At 37.6% G+C, this 19,991-nt stretch overlaps 1 protein-coding gene across 1 annotated transcript in view; it reads left to right on the forward strand.

The window, feature by feature from the left end:
* LOC126199032 (synembryn-A) overlaps nt 1-19,991 on the forward strand; it is a 130,441-nt gene that overhangs the window by 29,605 nt on the left and 80,845 nt on the right. The window contains exon 3 of the mRNA XM_049935733.1: nt 18,410-18,537. Within this exon, the coding sequence (XP_049791690.1) occupies nt 18,410-18,537 (128 nt within the window). The remainder of the gene's footprint in view (nt 1-18,409; nt 18,538-19,991) is intronic.

The following is a 19,991-nucleotide window of genomic DNA, read 5'->3' on the forward strand; positions in this document are numbered from 1 at the left end:
GATCCTGCTAATGAGTGCCTCTGAAATCCCATGTGTAGTCAAGCTTCTTTGCTCTGCAATTGTTATTGGATCAAAAGAGGATAACTTCTATTCACATCACAAAAAAGCACGTCCACTACTTTCCTTTTACAAACATATATTTCCTTGAATGGATGTATATATCATTAGAGTGACAAGTGGGTGTACAGATCATTAGAGTGACATGTGAACTAGAATACAACACAACTTTTCATTCGACATATGCCTCGAAGACTCAACATGACATCCAAGATTACAATGTATTTTATTTGTTACAAAATCCTCTTGTCATTTGTTTTCATTCTTGGAGAATGTGGTTGCTCCTTGATGGTCAAGCCACCACCAAGCCATGATGCCAGAACATAAAAGACCCCAACCACAGCATTTGAAGCCATTTACTTGTCATCATACCGTGCCATTTTCCCATATTCCATACAACTCATAATTTCTGCATGTACGGAAACAAACACCCATGCACGATAAATGTCCTGCAATGTACTACCTGCTTAGTATTTTTCTGTCAACTTCACAACCTGTATGATGCTAGAAATTGTCCTGTAATGAGCAATCTTTCTGTATAGCAAGAGAGCACTTTAAGATATATGTGTATCGTCATCCAACTTAAATAAACTTCATCAAATTACTTGTGGTTTTTATATTTGTTGATTTTATTTATTTATTTAACAATGTTTCGCATACAAGGCAATATACTCAAGACTTTCTTGTTCAATTCTTGTATATGTACATAGTTAGTTACCTTTCACTCTTTCTCACATTATTATTACCAGAGGAGTTGCTTTTTGGGAATATTCCTACCATTCAGACTCAAGAGGCAAATCTCAGTATAGGTTGTAGTCAACAAGCGTTGAACATTCCTACTCCAACCATTTTTTGTCTCTTATGTCAGGTAAGTGTATTTGATTATAGAACTAGTTTGGGGAAAACTTTCATATCATGACTACTAGTCTTTATACAGCTTCATACTTCTGTATTCACTGCACTTACACTCCTTCTAAGGGCAGTCACTGTGACAACCTCTATAACATTATAGATGTGAGTGTTCCCTCATTTCCCTGAAAAAAAGTATGATACAAGTCAGTCTCTTAATGGGTTCACTTGACCAAGTTATTGACCGTTCTGTAGGTCTGTCTAATCTTACCTCTCTCCTCCCTACATTAAATGGTACAGATCATCCCTACCATGGATTCGCCTGACCAAAGTATAGGCCATTCCTCCTACAGATCCACCTGCCCTTTTCCTCTCCTTCACCTCATCCACTATTTGGGTGTGCCTCTTCTTAACTTCGCCAGTGATCACAGATACTAGCCCCCATCCACTGTCTTTTCTCACTCTATACAATAAGTTTCTATCATAATTGCTTTCTGTTGACGTTATCTGATTGCTCTCTATCTAAATAGCTTAACTCCTCTATTCTAACATCATCTTTTCTTTTCTTTTTTTCACACTCGTTTATAACATCACTACATACACATACTTCTCACGTGTATGTATATTCCCAGTTCATGGTCTAGTGGCTAGTGTTGCTGCCTTTGGATCGTGGGGTTCCAGGTTCGATTCCCGGCCGGGTTTGGGATTTTCTCTGCTTTGGGTCTGGGTGTTTGTGTTGTCATCACCACCACCACCACCACCACCACCACCACCAATCGTGACAGTGGCTAGATTGGATTGTGTACAAAAAATTGGGCTGTGTAAAAATTGGGGCTTTGCACGGAGGCTGATGACCGCACAGTTGAGTGCCCCACAAACCAATCATCATCATCATGATGCTTATCTATCTTGTTTCTACTTACTGATACATATAGCTTATCCTTTACTTTCTTATAATTACTAGTTTTAGACAATACAAAAGATTCCATTCCAGATATTTCTTGTGAATATACTAGGATAATGGTAGCACTTCGTCTCCTGTTATTAAAATTGATACCTCATGGACCTAGTCCTGGTTGAATACTACTTATCAAACCTTCTCATTCTCATGTTAACTCATAAGATCTTGCTTCTTATTCAGCTACACATTCTAACTTATCATCAGTTTGTCTTGTCTTCCATCTCCTACCTGGACTCTTCTCCCCTACAACATGTGGCGTGACTAACATGTGTCTCTTACTTAACCCTAAAAAAAAAAATCCCGTAAGTCTATTGTTGTTGTTATACTTGAAATACCCGCCAGTGCAATCCTACTGTTGTAGGTTATAAATTCTACTATACCCCATAGATGGATTCCCCTACCACCCCCCACCCCAGTGACCCCATCTGCTAAGGTACCTCACCGTGGTACCAGAGGGAGAAGTTGTACAGTATTCCTTTCAGAATGGACTTGCTATAGCTTCACCATCACAGACACCCCAAAAATTGATCCTAACAAACACCTATGAAATGCAATGAAATAAGTATATTGACATAAGTCATCATCAATTGTCAGTATAAGTTCCGTGATCAGTGTGTTTGTCAATCAATACTCAATAGAGGTGATATCACTACCCATGATTAACTTCCATAAAAAAAATTCAAAGACAAACCCAACCATTTTATTCTTCTTTCTTTATGTTTAAAACATGTACAAAACCAATAACTTCATATTCTAAATTCCAGAATATTTAGCTTATTATATTCATAGCTTTTGCAAAGACCTTGTGAGTTAAAGCATTTCTCTGCAAATGTCATAATGCTATAACTTGTTTCAGTTTCTATCATTTCGTGTACTACATGTACAACATACATCTTCAGAATTTTCCTTGAAATATTAATTTATAGCTAAGTTTATTAACTAAGCACATGGCCACCTTCATAAACATACTGATGCAGTTTTTGTTGAATAAATACTAGATGCTACATGTAAAGGTCTTGGACTAATTCCCCCCCTCCCCACCTTTCCAGAGCATTCTTCATTTTCCGTAACTATTGTAGGATAATATGTTGCAATCAGTGTTTCTCTTTGATTTCCCTGTTTTCCATTGTTCTCACTACTAGCTACTACTTTAGGCACGAATATGTGTGAAGGGATGTTGCTGTTTTGACACTCTTTATTGTGTTAGGGTAGAAAATGTTTTGCTCACTTATAGGTGTATTCCAAGTTTTGTTTTCCTTCCGTACTTGGCAAAGATTAGAATTTGTTTCTTAATGAATTTGTTTCGGAATCTTTATTATCCATGCTATTACCTCCCCTGTTATCCTCTGGCATATGTTCATTCCTTTCTTTGTTCAGTGTATCTAATCCCTCAACAAAAGTTAGTGCATCATTAACTGTTGTCCAGACTCTATACCGAACTTTGTTTTGTGCATGATATGGTAACCTTTGTACCAATATTTTGACTAAATGGGGCTCCTATATTGGCTTATCTAAATATTTAGAATGAGTCGGTTGCCGTTCTACATACTTTTTAAAACTTTCCCAAGAGTTATTATAATATTTCGGGTGTAATAACTCTAATGTCAGTTTCTCTTGTATGCTGGTAGACCAAGATTTTCTCTGAAATTTTTCCTTAAAATCCTCTCAAGCTGAAAAATCCTCAGTTCAGCAGTACACAATTCTGCCTCATCACCTATCAAATAACTCGAGGCAAAATCTATCTTTTTGCTATCCTCCCAGATTTTTTGTAAGTATCTAGAAAATACTCACAAAAATAGGTTGGGTGAACTTCTCCATCAGATTTGAATTTTGAAAGTTGCTTTGATAAATTCATATTACTTCCCAATTGTAACCCCTCTAATAAACTACTCGATACCCCACTGTTATTTACCCCTGCCTTCTTATGGATTTCCTGCTTAGTACTCTTGATAGCTTCCCATAATCTTGTTAATTCTTTTTTGTTTTCTTCAGCTCCTTGCTTAAAAAGAGTGTTAGCGTTAAACAATTCTACTTTCTCTTGTATGGGAGAGTTTACAACTTCATGTAATTGTTCCACCAAATTAGGTAGTGTTTCAGGTGTGTTGGCTATTTCTGTAAATTTTTTGCATTGTTCGAAAACAGTTACATGCTCTTTCACCCCTGAGATTTGCTCTTTAACCTGGTTGAAATCTCTAATAGCAAATTGACCTACTTTGTTAATTTTGCCCTCTAATTCTTTTAATTGGTCTTTTACTTCCTTGCGAACTAAATCACATTGGTTACTGATCTCATTCTTCAACTCCTGAGGCAATTGGGTCAAAGTATTTGCAATGTTAGTTAATTTAGCTTCCATTTCCTGTTTGGATTGTGCTGTTTTCCCTAATTTTAGTTCTTTCGTATTTTATGCGTTGGCAGAGGTTTGTTGCTTTTAGACTCTGCTTTGTCATCAGGAATTATCTGACAAAGTAGATTCTAGTGTTAAGGAATTATCCTAGTGTTAGAGAGTTTGTTATTTGTTGAATCTACTTTTTCAGATTATTTCATAAAATTACAATTCATTTCATGAGACATTTGTTGTAATAAACCTTTAAACAGTCCTGGAGCTTCTGCGGGCATTTTTCAAGTAATGACGGGTGTACAATGTGAATATTCTTTATTATGTCCCTCTGTTACGCTAATAAATGGTTACTGCACAGTTTTTTAAAATGTGATAACAGTGAAGCACTATTACTGTCTAGGCTAAAAAAGTTTTCAAAGTGGATTTCTGCAGATTTAGCTTCCCTAATAGAAACAAAGAACAAGCAACAAAGTAGTAAGCATACAGGAAAGTATTTGGTGATGTACAGTAGAATGCAAAAAAGGAGAGAACAAGCAAAAGGGCTCCCACTTACGTACGGAAAAGATGGGAAAAGAGAATTATAGGGTGTAGTTACATAAATCCAAGAATTATAGTTTTAACTGTCAAATAGGAGAGAGAAAACTTGACTATCATTACAGTTTATGCACCTGAAGAAGGGGGCGGGGTCTATAGATTTCAATGACAAACTGCCATCAGTTTTGGATAAGTGTAGTATTGACAGGAGATTTAAACACAAGGGTAGAGAATAAATTTATCCGAAAGATTGTAGATACAATGGAAGAAGATAACATACATAACTATGGAAGATTTCTGAGAGATTGTGTTTCTTTTAACAGACTAAAAATACCCAATACTTTCTTGCGCAAAACAAATATCTTAAAATACACATGGTCAGCTCAAGAATGTAAGGCCCGTATTGACTGCACTATCATTAACTAAATTAGAGTAGTAAGAGACTAAAGAGTGGACAGGGATATGACATAGGTGCTGAACATTTCTAGGTGATACATTCACTAAATACGTACACCAAATGGAGAAAGAACAATATGTTGACAGAAGAGAAGATGAAGGAAGAAATCTATATAAAATATCTGTATTACTGAGCAACTTTTCCGGAAGCTGGTAATAGTTTCAGGTTGCATCTCTAACAGCTTCCAGGATAAAAAACAAAATATTTTCAGCATTTCACATAGTTAATGGCCAAATTTGAAAATTTAAAATGCTGTCATACTCTACTCTTTACAAGGTATAAGCTTATGTTAAAAGCTCAATACAAGAAAACAAGTACAGTAGAGTCTCGATATTTCAAGTCTCAGAGTTATGAGTTTCCTATAATTTCGAGCTTCAGAGGGGGGGGAGGGGGGGGGGGGGGAATAGGAAGTGTAAATTTGTAAATTCTTGATCTGTTTCCCCCACTTGCTCATAACACAACACCTGTTGAACCACACACTTTGTTGTGCCTATGTCAATGGCCCCATGCTAGTTTTTGAAAGTAGCATTTTAGGTTTGTCATTGTTGGCATAGACAGTGTTCAATGTTGTGTTTCATTTTGTTTGTTGACTATTTTTGTATGTACATCTTCTAAAAACAAATGCTGTAACAAGGAAAAGGAAATCTGTGCCTTTGAATATTAACTTATAAGCATAGAAATTACTTGACAAAGGAGAAACAATAAAAGTACTTGCTCTCAAATGTGGTGTCAGCGAAGTTACTGTTGATGACTGGTGAAGAAACTGACTTATACTGCAGCAGTTTTCTTCAAAGAAATGCTCTGAAAAATCTCGTAACCAGAAAACTATAAAGAAGTCAGAGTTTGAAAAAAACAAGTAAGGCATTGTTCACATAGTTTCTGCAACAAAGACAGAAAGGGGCTCCGATTTCTGGCTCAATCTTGCAGGCGAAAGAATTGTTTCTTTTAGAAACCAGATGTAAGAGGGAGACGACAGTTTGGGTCAGGATATTTTGAAAGACTTGAAGAACAAGTATTGTCGGCGATTGCTACAGTCAGTCTTGCATTTGGAATACAATGAAAAGATTGTAGGAGCTTTGATGAAAGTGACTGTGAAGGACATTGTGTACTGAATCAGCAAGTCTTGGAGCAAGATAAAGTCCGATACAATTTCTAAGTCATGGTGAAAAATTCAAGAGGAAGTAGACCTAACACTGAAACTGAATATTCTGCAGGTGAGGATGATTATTCCTTGTCTAATATAATCGGAAGGTTGCCAGGCTGTGAAGAGGTGGAAAATGTGGAAATAACTGAATTGTTAAATTCAGATGTACAGTTGGGAGTTACAGGCTTTTCAATAATTACATGGTTAACACCCCAATGCAGTGTCAGAGTGATGAGGCAGAAACTGCACCGATGATGAATCACACCCATAGCTATGCTGCACATGAGGTCGCCATGGTCTGCGTGGAACATCAACCTGAGGGGACGCCAACCAACAGCCTTTTCCTCAGACAGTGGTGTGATATTGCCTTGCGGAAACTTTGCAATTTCATCAAACAAAAGACACTTCACAATTACTTCATGAAGTAAAGTATTACTACTAGACTTTAGTTAAAACATAATTCCGTGCCTATGCAAACATTTTTTGCTAATAAATTTCATATTTTGATGACTCTATTTTTTCCAACATAATTTTATTTCTTTTTCCCACATAGATTTCAATAGTCTTGAGTTTTCAATAGTTCAGGATGGTCCTCGTCCCATTCATCCCAAACTATACAACTTCAGCATTAGACATGTTATTTTAATTTATTACTTCTTTACTACGAACTCTATTTTCAACAGAGGTTGCAGTCAGTATCCACATATACCACTGAAAAATTATATCATTGTACGTCACACAGTTCAGGAGATATGACCCTATAGACATTGAGGTGTTTGGAAAATTTGCTTTTGCTTAAAATGGATTGCAAATTACCCAGACTATATTCATCGATTGTTTCATAATGAAAGCGCTTGGTGCCTTCCAACAAACTTTAAGCATAATTTCAAAACTTTTCTAAAAATTTTCTCACTTGGATGCTTAACGTCAAATATTTAACACATTAATTCATCTTTAAAATAATCAATGTTTGAAATTTATTTGTACATGAGAGTTCATTTCTTTAAGTAATTGGAGGTTTATTGGTGTCCATGAAATGAACATAGTGTTTGAGGTATAAACCAGAGTGGTTTAATCAAGAACTAGACCAGAAAGAAGAAGTGGAAAAAATAGGGGAGGACTGGGAAAATACAGCAACCACAGTTAAGAAAGCAGCTGAAGAAGCTTTAGGAAAAAAGGAAAAGATAAGGAGGAGGAAAGGATTAAAAATTAGGACACTAAAATCAGATAAAGTTATAATGAAAAAACAAGATGCTTATCTTAAGTATTTCATTGAACCAACAGAGGAGAATCATCAGATTTACAAATGAGAGAGAGATGCAGCAAATCGAGGATTTGTGGGATATGTGTATAACTGTAATAGATGATGATGATGATGATGATGATGATGATATTCATGGAAGGGAAGTGATAACTTATAAAACAATAAAAGTGATCAATCAAACAGAAAAAGAAGTTGCGCTCAAATAAAAACATCCATTAAGCAAACTGGATAGAACATTAAAGGACTTGTGGTATGAAGAAACATATTCCACAGAGAATAAAGAGAGTGAAATTGGAATAGGATGTGTAGGTAATTCTTGTGTGAATGAACTAATAGAAACCCTAAACTCCATAAAGAATAGAAAAGCTACTGGTATGGATGACATAAATGTTAAACTGCTAATATCGAGGCACCCTACTACAAAGAGACTGCTACATTTATTTAATATATGCTGCAGAAATGGAGTTATTCCAGAAACATGATCACAGGCAAACGTAATATTACTGTTTAAAAAAGGAGACTGCAATAACTGTCAGAACTATGGTGGAATCAGCTTAGAACTATGGTGGAATCAGCTTACTGGACGCTGCAAGAATAATGAATAGGAGGTTAAAGATTATAGCTGAGAGTTTATTAGGCAAAGAAAAAATGAGATTTTGGATGGGTAGGTCAACAACAGGTGTAGTATTTATAATTAAATAAATAATTGAAAAAGAGAGGAGTATAATTGATAAAACCCATTTAGTATTCATTGGTTTTTCTAAGGCATTCGATAATATAGATAGGAAGAAACTGTGAAGAATGATGAGGAATAGATAATCTCCACAACAACTAATGAACATCCCAAAAAGTCTGCTCAAACACACAAATGTAATTTTAGATATAAAAGTCATCTAACACAGCCTTTAGCCAACAAGAAAGGAGTTAGACCAGGGGCAGCATATCAACCACACGTTTTAACATTTATTTAGACGGCTCATGCCAAAAATGGCAGGATATTTTTGATGGTGAAATTAAGGTTAACAGAAGTTCCCACTTGAATTGCCTTTTAAATGCAGACAATACCATATTGCTGGCAGAGAATGAAGCTGACCTACAAAGGGGAATAAATTTATTAGATAATATTTGTGACGAACACCATCTGATGATTTCAGAAAAGGGGTCAAAATCAATGGCTTATAAAGGAAAACATTCTGTATGGACAAAAATTGTTATTAACAGTAGAATGGGTCAAACATTATAACTATTTCAGTTGTGGTGTTGCCTATGAGTATGATGGTGACAGAGAAGAAATTAATTAAGTTTGGAAATATATGTGGAACAATAAACAGATGCCTAAGAAAAAGATTGAAATTTTGTAAGACAGTGGCAGTTCCAGTGCTTCTTTATGGAAGCGAATCATTGTTTATAAGTAAACATGAAGAAAGTTGCATACAAGTAACAGAGGTGAGATTTCTAAGAGCAGTAAAGGGACACACAAGAACTGACAGATTCTGAAATTCCAAAATTGGGAAAGAACAGAATATATTTAATATCTTCAATAAAATACAGTAAAATAGAAACTGGAATGAACATCACTAAAGAGTGAGTGTGATAAGATTATCTCTCCAGAAGATTTAAGCCAGTTGCTAGAAGAAGTCAAGGAAGACCAAGAAAGGGATGGGTACTATAACAGACAAAACATAATAGGCCTAATGCTTGAAGTGAAGAAGATGGTCAGATGATTTAAATAGCTATATTTGGTATATATTATTGGTGATTTTGGATATTCATTAAGTCTCATTGCCACAACTTTGTGGTCACTAATTGCTGTATCCATCATGACATACTCCATGTGCTAAGGATTGTTTGTGGCTAAGAGGTTTAGTGTGTTATCACAATCATGTACAATCTTCTTGGACTCCTGAAATAACTGCTCAAAACAATTTTCAGAGAAAACATTTACACCAATATTGGATGATGTTTTATGCCTAACACAGATTGCAAATATATTTTCACCAACATACTGAGAGTAGACTGAAGTCACCACCAACTATAATTATGTAAGGTACATAGGCAAAATTAAACTCAAATTTTCCTTGAACTCTCCAGTAATTATATCATCTGAGTTGTGGGGTTTGTTAAAGAAACCATACTAACTCACAGGAACTACCTACTTCAACTTCACTGCAAGATAAACTAGTTCTAACAGTAACAAACATGCTACGACCAATTGAATATATTCTACCCTTTCTGAACAGCATTAAGTCTTGGCAAAAACTTCGGTTGAACTTATCTCCAGCTGAAGCCAGCTTTCAGTTTCTATAACAATTTCTGATTCAGTGATTGCTATGAGGTTGGGAGCTCTGGTTCTTTCCCGACACAGCTATGACAATTTATAAATGTAATACCAATGTTTCCTGGGTCTTCCCTCATCCTGTGTTTCACCTGCACTCTATGGGACTGAACCATTGTTTTTATTTCTCTGAGACCTTCAAACCTTAAAAACACGGCAAGTATGATTAGGACTTATGCACTGAGGGTTCTTCACAAACTTCATTATGTATATAGATATGAGGGTTGTCTGGAAAGTTCTCGGCTTCACCTAGAGATCACAGCAGTACTCACGTGATTTTTTCCCCACTCACATTGGTACACATTTTAGTAGGCACTACATAAAATCGCGCCCTGGTTCAAATGTGGCTGTCAAAGCGTCCAAGATGTTTCACGTGAAGCACGTTCATAAAGTGCAAGAACACTTTAATCTTGACAAAGTGCATGGTATTATTTTGGAAGGTCAGTGTATAAAGATACGTGAAATTGCTAATGCTGTACGGATATCAAAAGAGTGTGTTGGTCACATCTTGCACCACAAATTGAACATGAGAAAGCTTTGCACAAAAAGGGTGCCACATGTGCTCACTGTGGATCACAAACACATTAACATAGCACTTTCCAAAAAGTGCATGGTGTGTGTTTTAGAAAAATAGAAGTGACTTTTTGTGTCAATATGTGACAGTGGATGAAACATGGATTCACCTCAACACACCTGAATCCAAACAGCAGTCTGTGCAATGACCAGAAGTTGATTCTTCAGCTTGAATGAAGGCAAGGATGGTGCCATCAGTGGGAAAGATATTGGCATCGGTGTTTTGGGATGCTAAAGGAATTTTGTTGATTGACTGTCTTGAAGAAGGTAAAACCATGACTGTAGAATACTATTCTCAGTTTCTAATGAAACTGGATGCAAACATTTGTGAAAATAGATATGGCTTAAAGAAGGAAAAAAATCATCTTCTATCAGGAGAATGCACCAGCCCACAAAAATGTCTTGGCAGTGGGAAAATTGAGGGTCTTGTATTATGAAGTGCTGAAACGTCCACCATATTCCCCAGATCTGGCTGCCTGCGACTTTCATCTATTTTCAAAATCAAAGGAATGCCTCTTTGGCCAGCATTTTTTGTCAGTCAAGAAGCCATTACAGCTGCCGATGGGTACTTTGAAGCACTTCCAGAGAAACCCTACAGAGAGGGGATAATGGCATTGAAACACAACTGGGCGAAGTGTACTGATATCAGTGGAGATTATATTGAAAAATAAAACTTCTTTGAAAGCATAAAATGTCATTTTCACTATCAGGCCGAGAACTTTTCAGACTGCCCTTGTAGTTTATACATCAAAGAATCAGAGACTCTTGACAGTTTTTGCCTGTGATCCATATTGATACTGACAAGATGTCATTCCCAGCAATCCCAAGACCGCATCAAAATCTCTACAGTAGTTCCTGAGACGAGCCTGGACATATAAAAAGAAGTGAGCAGGAGACTTCAGCTTATATATCTAGAGAGAGAAGATGTAATAAAATATTTTTTGCATTTTGTGTTTTGCATTCAGTAATATTTTTCTGTCATGCTTTTGATGGATAATAAATGTAGTGTAAGTTCTAACAGCAAAATGGTACTTGTTATGTGATGCAATTACGATTTAATAATTTTTGAATTTTTCCCATTACTTGTACTGTGAAGGCTTGCTTCTTGCCGAAATTCAATAGAGAGTACCCCGTAGGTTTCAATGAATGAACTTCTGATTATTGAAATATGTGACATAAATGGCAGTATCTTTTGAATGCATTGACTTAGAACATTAAATTTTTAGACCCCCAAGGAACCATAGAACTTAGTGCATGACATAAATTTCAACTTGATGCCTATAACTGTTCCTGAGAGAAAACGGTGTTAACAGTTGGACAGACAGGTGGAAAACAAAGCGTTCCTGTAAGGATTCCATTTTTACTGATTGAGGTACGGAACCCTAAAAACCAGCTGGTCCACTCCACACAGACCCCACTACCTGTGTAGCTGCCTCCTGTGTGTAATAGGCCTCTGCTCTGTTGAGAAAATCACAACCCCTTTCCACCTTATGGTACAAACAAAGGAATCTGAAGCCGACATTGTTGCAGAAGTGTTTTAGCCTCTGATTCAGACCCACCACTAAGGTCTGTACCAATGGACTGCTGTCAGTCCTCCCAAAGATGTTACACATGGTGAGCTCTGCCTTTATCATGCAAGAAAGACTGGCTGTTTTTACCTCTTCAGATAGCTACTTAAATCCGAATCTCTTCTGATCCAAAGTGACATACAACATTACTATCAACTTGAGCTACCAGCTGCAGTTGGCCGCACCCTATACTCTTCATGGCTTTCAGAAGGACCTGTTCCTCATCTGGAATGACTTCTCCCAGAATAAACACAGATTGTACACTGGATTTTTCCCCTCTTTGGTATCCCTATTCATAAGGGGCTCCACCAGGTGCATAGTATTGGAGTTCCCAATTGCCAGCAAATCCCAAATCTGTGAAAGCTTGGACTTTGCATGCTAAGAGGTTTCCCCTGAAACACTGCAGGCAATTGCAGCCAGCTCAGGATATTTTTATCAGCCACAGTTAGTATGTGAAACCTGTTTGTCAAACAAACTTGGAAGACTTTTCGATTGGCCCCATAGAAAAACTTTCACTCTCTGTCTCACTTTGAAACGACCTCCCAGTCACCACAGGCGAGGGGTCAACTTTATTGCAGGCAGTAACCGATCCACAGTAGTGGACCAGTTGGGAGTCACAAGGGGCTTGCTGGATGCCCCTTGGATCCGCCAGTCTAGCCCCACACAGATGCCCAATGGCAATGGCCTCAAGCTGTGTGACCGAAGCCAACACCTCCTGAAGCTGTGAGCAAAGGGTCTCCAACTCAGGTCACATCTGAACATAGTGTTCACAGTCCTTATTCATATTAAAGATAGTGAATCTACACTACACAAACACTTGAGAAATTTAAGATTAAACTACAGAAGAACACAGACACAGCTAAATCAGCTAAATAAGTAACTGGTTTCCACTTAGAAGATCATGATATAATGTGCAAATGAGTGATATATTCTCCTGGCACTTCAAGAATGGAGGCTGGTTCCTCACTGAGCTACGTACGATAGTCACTGGCTGTTCAAAACAAATGAAAGTAGTGCATCAGATGGCATGAATCTGTCACACAGTTACTAAAATGTGAGACTGTGTCTCGTAAATACATGAACTTGCAAAGAGTTTATGAATTGCATGCTAACCAAATGTTTCATTAATGATCTGAAGAAGTAGAAATCACTGGATGCCAGTTCCAGACTGAAGAATGGCCTGGAAAGACCAACCCACACCAACAATTCAATTTTGCTAATGGCTAAATGTGGTCAGATACTATTCTGTGCCAATATCATTCATCTCTGTTGACGGACTGTAGCAGAAATATTCATTTGTGATCCAAAAAGATGAGAAAATTGTTTTTCTATTTCATCAATGCTCCACTCATTCACGGTTTTCCTAAATCACTGTAAGCAAATATAAGAATGGGTCTGTAAAAGGACATAGATGATTTCTCTCACCCCCCATCCCAATACAAACAAATGCTCCCCCTGGCTGGAAAAGAGTGTCAGAAACTCTACAGCCTTGCTGTGATGAGGAATGAATGAGTATGAAGTCCCTGAACAGACTGGGATCTGGAGCTAGCAGATCAAAGGTTAATTTGGCAAGATGGGGCTGCACTGGTCAAGATGATATTCAGTGCAACTGTGGAGAAGACCAGGCTGTTCATCATGTGTTTCAGTGCCGACTGTGTACAGCCTCTTGCACAGAACAACTACTTCATCAAGGAGCAGAAAATGTATTGGAAGTGGCCAAGTTTTGGACAGAAGTAATATAGTCATAACTGTTTATATAATATGTATGTTTCTGATAAAGTAATAAATAAACAAACAAACAAATCAACAAAACATTAATTTTAGCGAAGGTGTTACAACATGCAGTGTCCAGAAGCACATTGCAGCACCAAAACGGTAGGAGAATTGGGATAGTTGAAGATTATCAACTATGTTCAACCTCATCATGAAATGAGTAACTGAGAGTTGGAAGAAACCATTTTTCTCATTCTAACCCTTGAGAGCCCAGCAAAGGTGGCACAAACATCTAAAGGAAAACCTCAGTCTGATGGTATGTTATATGCTGATGGAGTGAATGGCTGTTAAAGTGAAACAGTCATTAGCAGGAAATTTCTGGGGAGCTTAGGGCACCTAAGTTGTGTAAGGCTTAACTATCCTCTGTTTTCCAAACATTTATTTTACATATGTTTTAACATACGGTGGACACCACAGTCACGATGGTTTGAAAAACTGTGGATGCACTTGTCAAATCGTCATAAATAGTAGCATTCCTACTATAATTTCTAAACCACATCTGTGGCACCTCGTACTAGGTAAACACCCGAAAATGGCTTTTTAATCTGAAACTACTTGTGTAATTAAGATGATCTTAATACATATAAAGCCTTAGAAGGGAAATTTCACATTCATTCACTAAAGTTAGTATTTTAGAGTTTGACTGATAGTGTGGATGTAATGGTGCACATATGTGAGAATGAGAAAGTGTAGTTGTAAATGAGATTATATTATATCCTTTTATAAAGTTTTATCCTTTGTTTCCTCCAACTTTTTAGAGCAAGAGCACTGATAACACCACTACTGAGCATCCTTAAATGAGAAACACACTGGCACACACAAAATGGAACTCGACTTGGGTTCCATAGAACCAGCAAGTCCTGAGCTATTTTACTCTAATCTCTTGGACTCACCACCAAGACAGAAAGATAAAAATAAACTTTACCCCTAAAATAGTCCCCTTTATTCAGTAGAATAAGAGTGGTTTAACGGCTATGTTGAACAATTGAAGCTTCTTGCACAGGGATATGTTATGTTTGTATCTTCTAGGAATTTATGTCAAATATACTGTCACAGCTATGCTAAAGGGTTTGCGGAATGTACAACCAGTGACCTTGTTGGTGACAGGGCTCAAGCTGGGATGGCTGTGTTTGGCAGTGACACAATCTCATTAATCATTGATTTGCTAGCAATTGCCATCAAAATGTGTATGTCACTGTACGACTCTAAGACATGGAGGCCTCAGAGAGGGCACTGGGTATAGCTCGGCATTGTAACAAAGTTGTCTGCATTGATTTCTCCTTGTTGCTTGCTTGCTTTTGTGGATACTGCTCAGTGGAATGTTGGTAATGGTTATTCCTGTGTTCATCGTTTCCTAACATGAAATTATCTTTCTGAAAGGTTTCTGCCTGGAGGGAGGCTCCCACGTGAATGCTCTTCGGTAAAATGAAACATTTTCCAATCCTTCATCTGTGCTTTTAACACCAAAACAACACCCAGGACAGGGTGGGTGTAATACACCTATACAAGGATTTGTCTCACTGGTTGAATTGTGCAATATCCAAATTTTTGGAGTGTTTGGATGTGACATTGGTTTATTGTTGAACTTCATGGGAGCATGGAGGCACGCATACTCATCATCAGGGTTCCAAGTGACTACGTCTGACCGCAAGGGAGGATTGCCATACTGTGCACCAAGTACATCATATAACCTCATCACACCTGTGCCTGCCATCCAAGAAAATGTGATGGACTCTGTGCAACATTCTGTGCCATCTCATGTGGTTTGTTCAGACTAACAGCAGCCGGTCTAGGGAATTAACATTACCATTAACACCACAACATAAACATCTCCATTTGAAATGGTGTCATGGCCAGGAAGCGAGAACCGTTGATGTATGTGGTCGCATTGTCTTCTGCAATGAATTGCAGTTCTGCATTTCCATGAATGACCATTGTTACTGAGTATGGCAGTGACGTGGGGAGAGGCCCCATTTTTCCAGTGTTTTGGAGGGGCGCAGTGGTGTGAATCCTGATGTCATGATGTGGGAAACCATCATGTATGACTTCAGGCCACGGCTGGTAGCAATTGAGGGAACTCTGAAGGTACAATGGTACATCGCTGACATCCTGAGTTGTCATGTGTTACTCCTTACGCGACATTATCATAGTGACATTTTTCAACAGACTATGCTCAACCACACATGGCACATGTCTATGATGTTGATATAGTCCCATATCCAGTAAGATCCTCTGATCTCTTCCTGATGCAGGGTGGAGCACAGTAAATTGCTGATTTGGGACTGAAATAAAAAAAAAATGAACACTTAGAAACTTATATTTTTATTTTTCTCATATTGGACAGTAATGGAAGTTTCTAATTGCATGGTTTAAACAGTATATCTGGCAAATGTCTTCCTTCACAATCTACACATTGCCACAGTTGTTTACTGACATTCTCATGCACTCTTTCAAGCATGCCTTGCAATTTCAGCCTTAGTATAGTTCTGTAGGTCTTCCAGAATGTTGGGATGGTTGCAATACACCTTTGACTTCAGGTAACCCCAAAGAAAAAAAATTGCATGGGGCTACATCTGGTGATCCTGGTGATCATGCGAGCCAGTTGAGATACCCCAGGAAATGTTTGCCTCAAAAAATTCTTGTTAATGCCCGCTATGTTTGCAGTGGCACCGTTTTGTTGAAACCAGTTATCCTGTTATTGCACTGCCTCAAAAACTGTCTGGAAAAACTCTTGCTGCGTAGTTAAGTAACGGTCCGAATTCACAGTTACAGCTTGATGATTTTCCTGGAAAAAAGTCGGATTTGTGTCGCTCCAGTACCTCATATTCTGTTTGTTTACACACCCATTGAGGTGAAAATGTGCCTCATCAGGAAAGAAAACATTTGTGTCACGTGGTATGGTTGCAAGCATGTATTTGCAAGATGTTATTTGTGTTACATAATCCTGTACTGATAATTGCTATACCATGCTCATTTTATATGGGTGGAAATTGAGTTTATTATGAAGAATCTGGTGGAAAGAACATCCTGAAATGCCAAGAGCAAGTGCGTGTTTCCGAACTGAGCATTTTGGAGATTGCAGTACTGCTGCTCAAACTCGTTCAACATTTTGCAGTGTTGTAACACTTCTCTCAGGTCCCCTTCGTACAGATACATTTACTCAATTTAAAATTGATTGTCGTCCAGAAGCATGTCCGCATGAAAAGCGCGCTGCACTGCAATGATTGAATGAGGATTCGAGAAATACACTTCAACACTAAATGATAAATGAGCACTCCTCACATGTCCACTGCAGTATTGCAACTGAACAACAATTGAATACAAACCTCCCATCAGTCACTATAAATCACACCTAATCTCCCCTCTATTCGAGCAACAGTGCCACCACAATGTGAATTCTAATAAAGCAGTTTACCACATTCCACCCTGTAGAACATGTGCATGTCCAGCTCAGACATCAACTCACACCCATTATCATTATCCATGATATCAAGGACCAGTTACAATAGTAGTTATGGGCCACCTTGCCTCAGGAGCAGATACAGTGGCTTTGTGACACATACCAACCTAATTAGTCCAGAGGACAGAGGGGCTGCAGCATGATACTGATACTACCCATACTGAAAAGTAATGATAAATTTTTCTTGATATTGTAATCACTGAAATAATGTCAAGTACCCTCTCAATCTGTGGATGAATTCTTTGTGTATGCTTGTGCTTATACAAACACTATTTAACTGCTGCAGTTGGATGTGACCTTGACTGGACTGATAAGCTACTACCTGATAACAGTTTCTGTGGTTCCATGCATTTAAGTAAATATACTTATTTTCTCTTTTATGATATTTTTCCTTTCCTGTCATCAAAGTGCAGTACTTTGTGTAGTGTGTGCACATGTTCAAATAATTCTCATTCAGTATTATTTGCAACTATCTGGAATTTGACCAGTGAAATATGTTTTGACATAAATGGTTTTAACATTATCACAAATCATACTATTTCACATTTTCACTTTATTAATGGTATAAGAGAATTGCAGTTTTGGGTGGTCACAATGGCAAATTAATAAATACATATGGTGGGAATAATTCATAATCTGATGATTTATGGTATTGACACTTAAATCTGTGGTTATAGCTAATTCTCTTTATAATTGGTATTAGCAACGTATTTAGTTTTTCAGTTAATTTGCGTAAAAGGGAAAATAACATGCAGAAATTTATTGAATTTGCAATAAGTCTCATGGTCTGGCCATTACTTACTTTCAGCCGAGAGACTCATACTTTCCACTTCACTGAAAGTGAATTCTCCATTACCCTTTCCCTGTCCAACCTTCATAACCTGATTTTCCCTCTCTTCTCCTGTCCCAAAGCAAGACCCAGCAGTTCAGAAAGTTAAGGGTACTATGTTTCTTTTTATGTGTGTGTATCAGCAGTGCTGAGAGTTGTCCCTGTTCAATGTAAAAGAATTAATCTTTCTTTTTAGCTATTAAGAAAGAGAACTCATTCTTCCCTTATCCTAGAATTACTAACCTCTTTTTACGTACACTTTTTCAGCCGTGATAAAGTGGGATTATGTGATCATGTGACAGAGAAACGAGTGGAGACTTTATTGAAATTAGCAGGACTTGTGCCACAAGAAGAAGCTTTGTCAAAAGCAAGCCAGAAGTCAGCTGACCGTGATGGTTTGTTGTTTTCATTTTATCTCCATAACTATTTGAGGATGAGAAACAGTTTCCATATCAGTTCTGTTTGTGCTCCTTGCATTTTTCAAATTATGCATAAAAGTTACAGATTTTGCACAGACTCTTACTTGAGTTTTTTGTGTACTGTAAAAGACTGGTAATACATATGTGTCAAAAAATTTACAGTATGTGTGTCACTCATAAGATAGCCAGGACTGCAGGGACAAAATAATATGTGATGCATATCTGTTGACTTTGTGGCCACAGTAAACATACCAAGAGGGCATAAGCTGCATGATGTTAGCCTTTCACTATATGTGTTGTGATCAAGATAAAATTCTAGGATTTGTTGAGCAAACTGTTAAGAATATTCTTCATGTTCATGCGGGACATATTTTCCTGATGATCATACCAAATTTCAGGGATAACAATAAAGAAGCACAAAAGTAACAAAGTAAGGTAAGTAACATTGACGTGCTAGTGCCACAGTGAAAAGTTTATGAACTTACATAGTTGCTGAAAGTCAGTTCAAAATGTCGTTTATCAAAGCTATGAATTTCAAAATTTTTAGTTGTGATTTCTGACCAGTGGTTTATGACAACATGAAGAATGCAAATAAACATCACTCACAACTACTGTTGAATCTCTCAACCTGCATGTCTTAGTAATTGTACAAACCATTTTCATGGGGAAATGTGCTCAGCCTGCAATTACAGTTTTGAACAAATAAATAAGTGACTTTTGTTTTATTCTTTATTTCTGTTCAAACAAATTATTTTCAATAATTTATGGCTGGCTTGAACTTGCAATTAACTGTGAAAAGAGCCTCTTGAGTGCAGGTTGTGTCCATCAGGCAGACCAAGTGTTGCACTTCATCATAATTGCAGAGAATGTCCGATTCCACCAGGAGAAGATCTCGGTTGTGCCTATTGGTCTTGCAGCACAGCACTTTGACCCGCATACTGTTCAGTGTCTCTCACAGTTAGGATAGCACACAACCAACAGCAGGCCCTTCTTTTGAAACAATTTCTACTTCTGTCCACAATCTCTCCACTGTTTCTGGTGGGCACCCACTAACACATGAGTTCTTTGCGGAAACTTTTTCTGAACCTTAAGCACTTTCTAGGTGAATGTATTCCAAGCATTGGATGATGGGGTTTGGCTTCCATATTAACCCTCCCTCTTTCCATCACCACGTGTCAGATGACCTCACTGTTCTAACAAACAATAGAGGAGAAGCCAAACTTGTTCTGGAGAAGCTTCACGAAATCTCTCAGGAAACTGGTCTGCAAATCTCCAAGAAAACTCAGTGTATGGAAAGGAAGCCTGCTATTATCTCCCCATTATAATCCAGTACAGGCAATAATCACAAGTTACCCACTATAAATATCTAGGAGAGATCACCCAACCACCAGATTTGAACACAACTGCCAATCAAGAAAGAATTTCAAAGC

Source organism: Schistocerca nitens, chromosome 8 (genome assembly GCF_023898315.1).
Source record: "Schistocerca nitens isolate TAMUIC-IGC-003100 chromosome 8, iqSchNite1.1, whole genome shotgun sequence".
In the NCBI taxonomy this organism is placed as follows: domain Eukaryota; kingdom Metazoa; phylum Arthropoda; class Insecta; order Orthoptera; family Acrididae; genus Schistocerca; species Schistocerca nitens.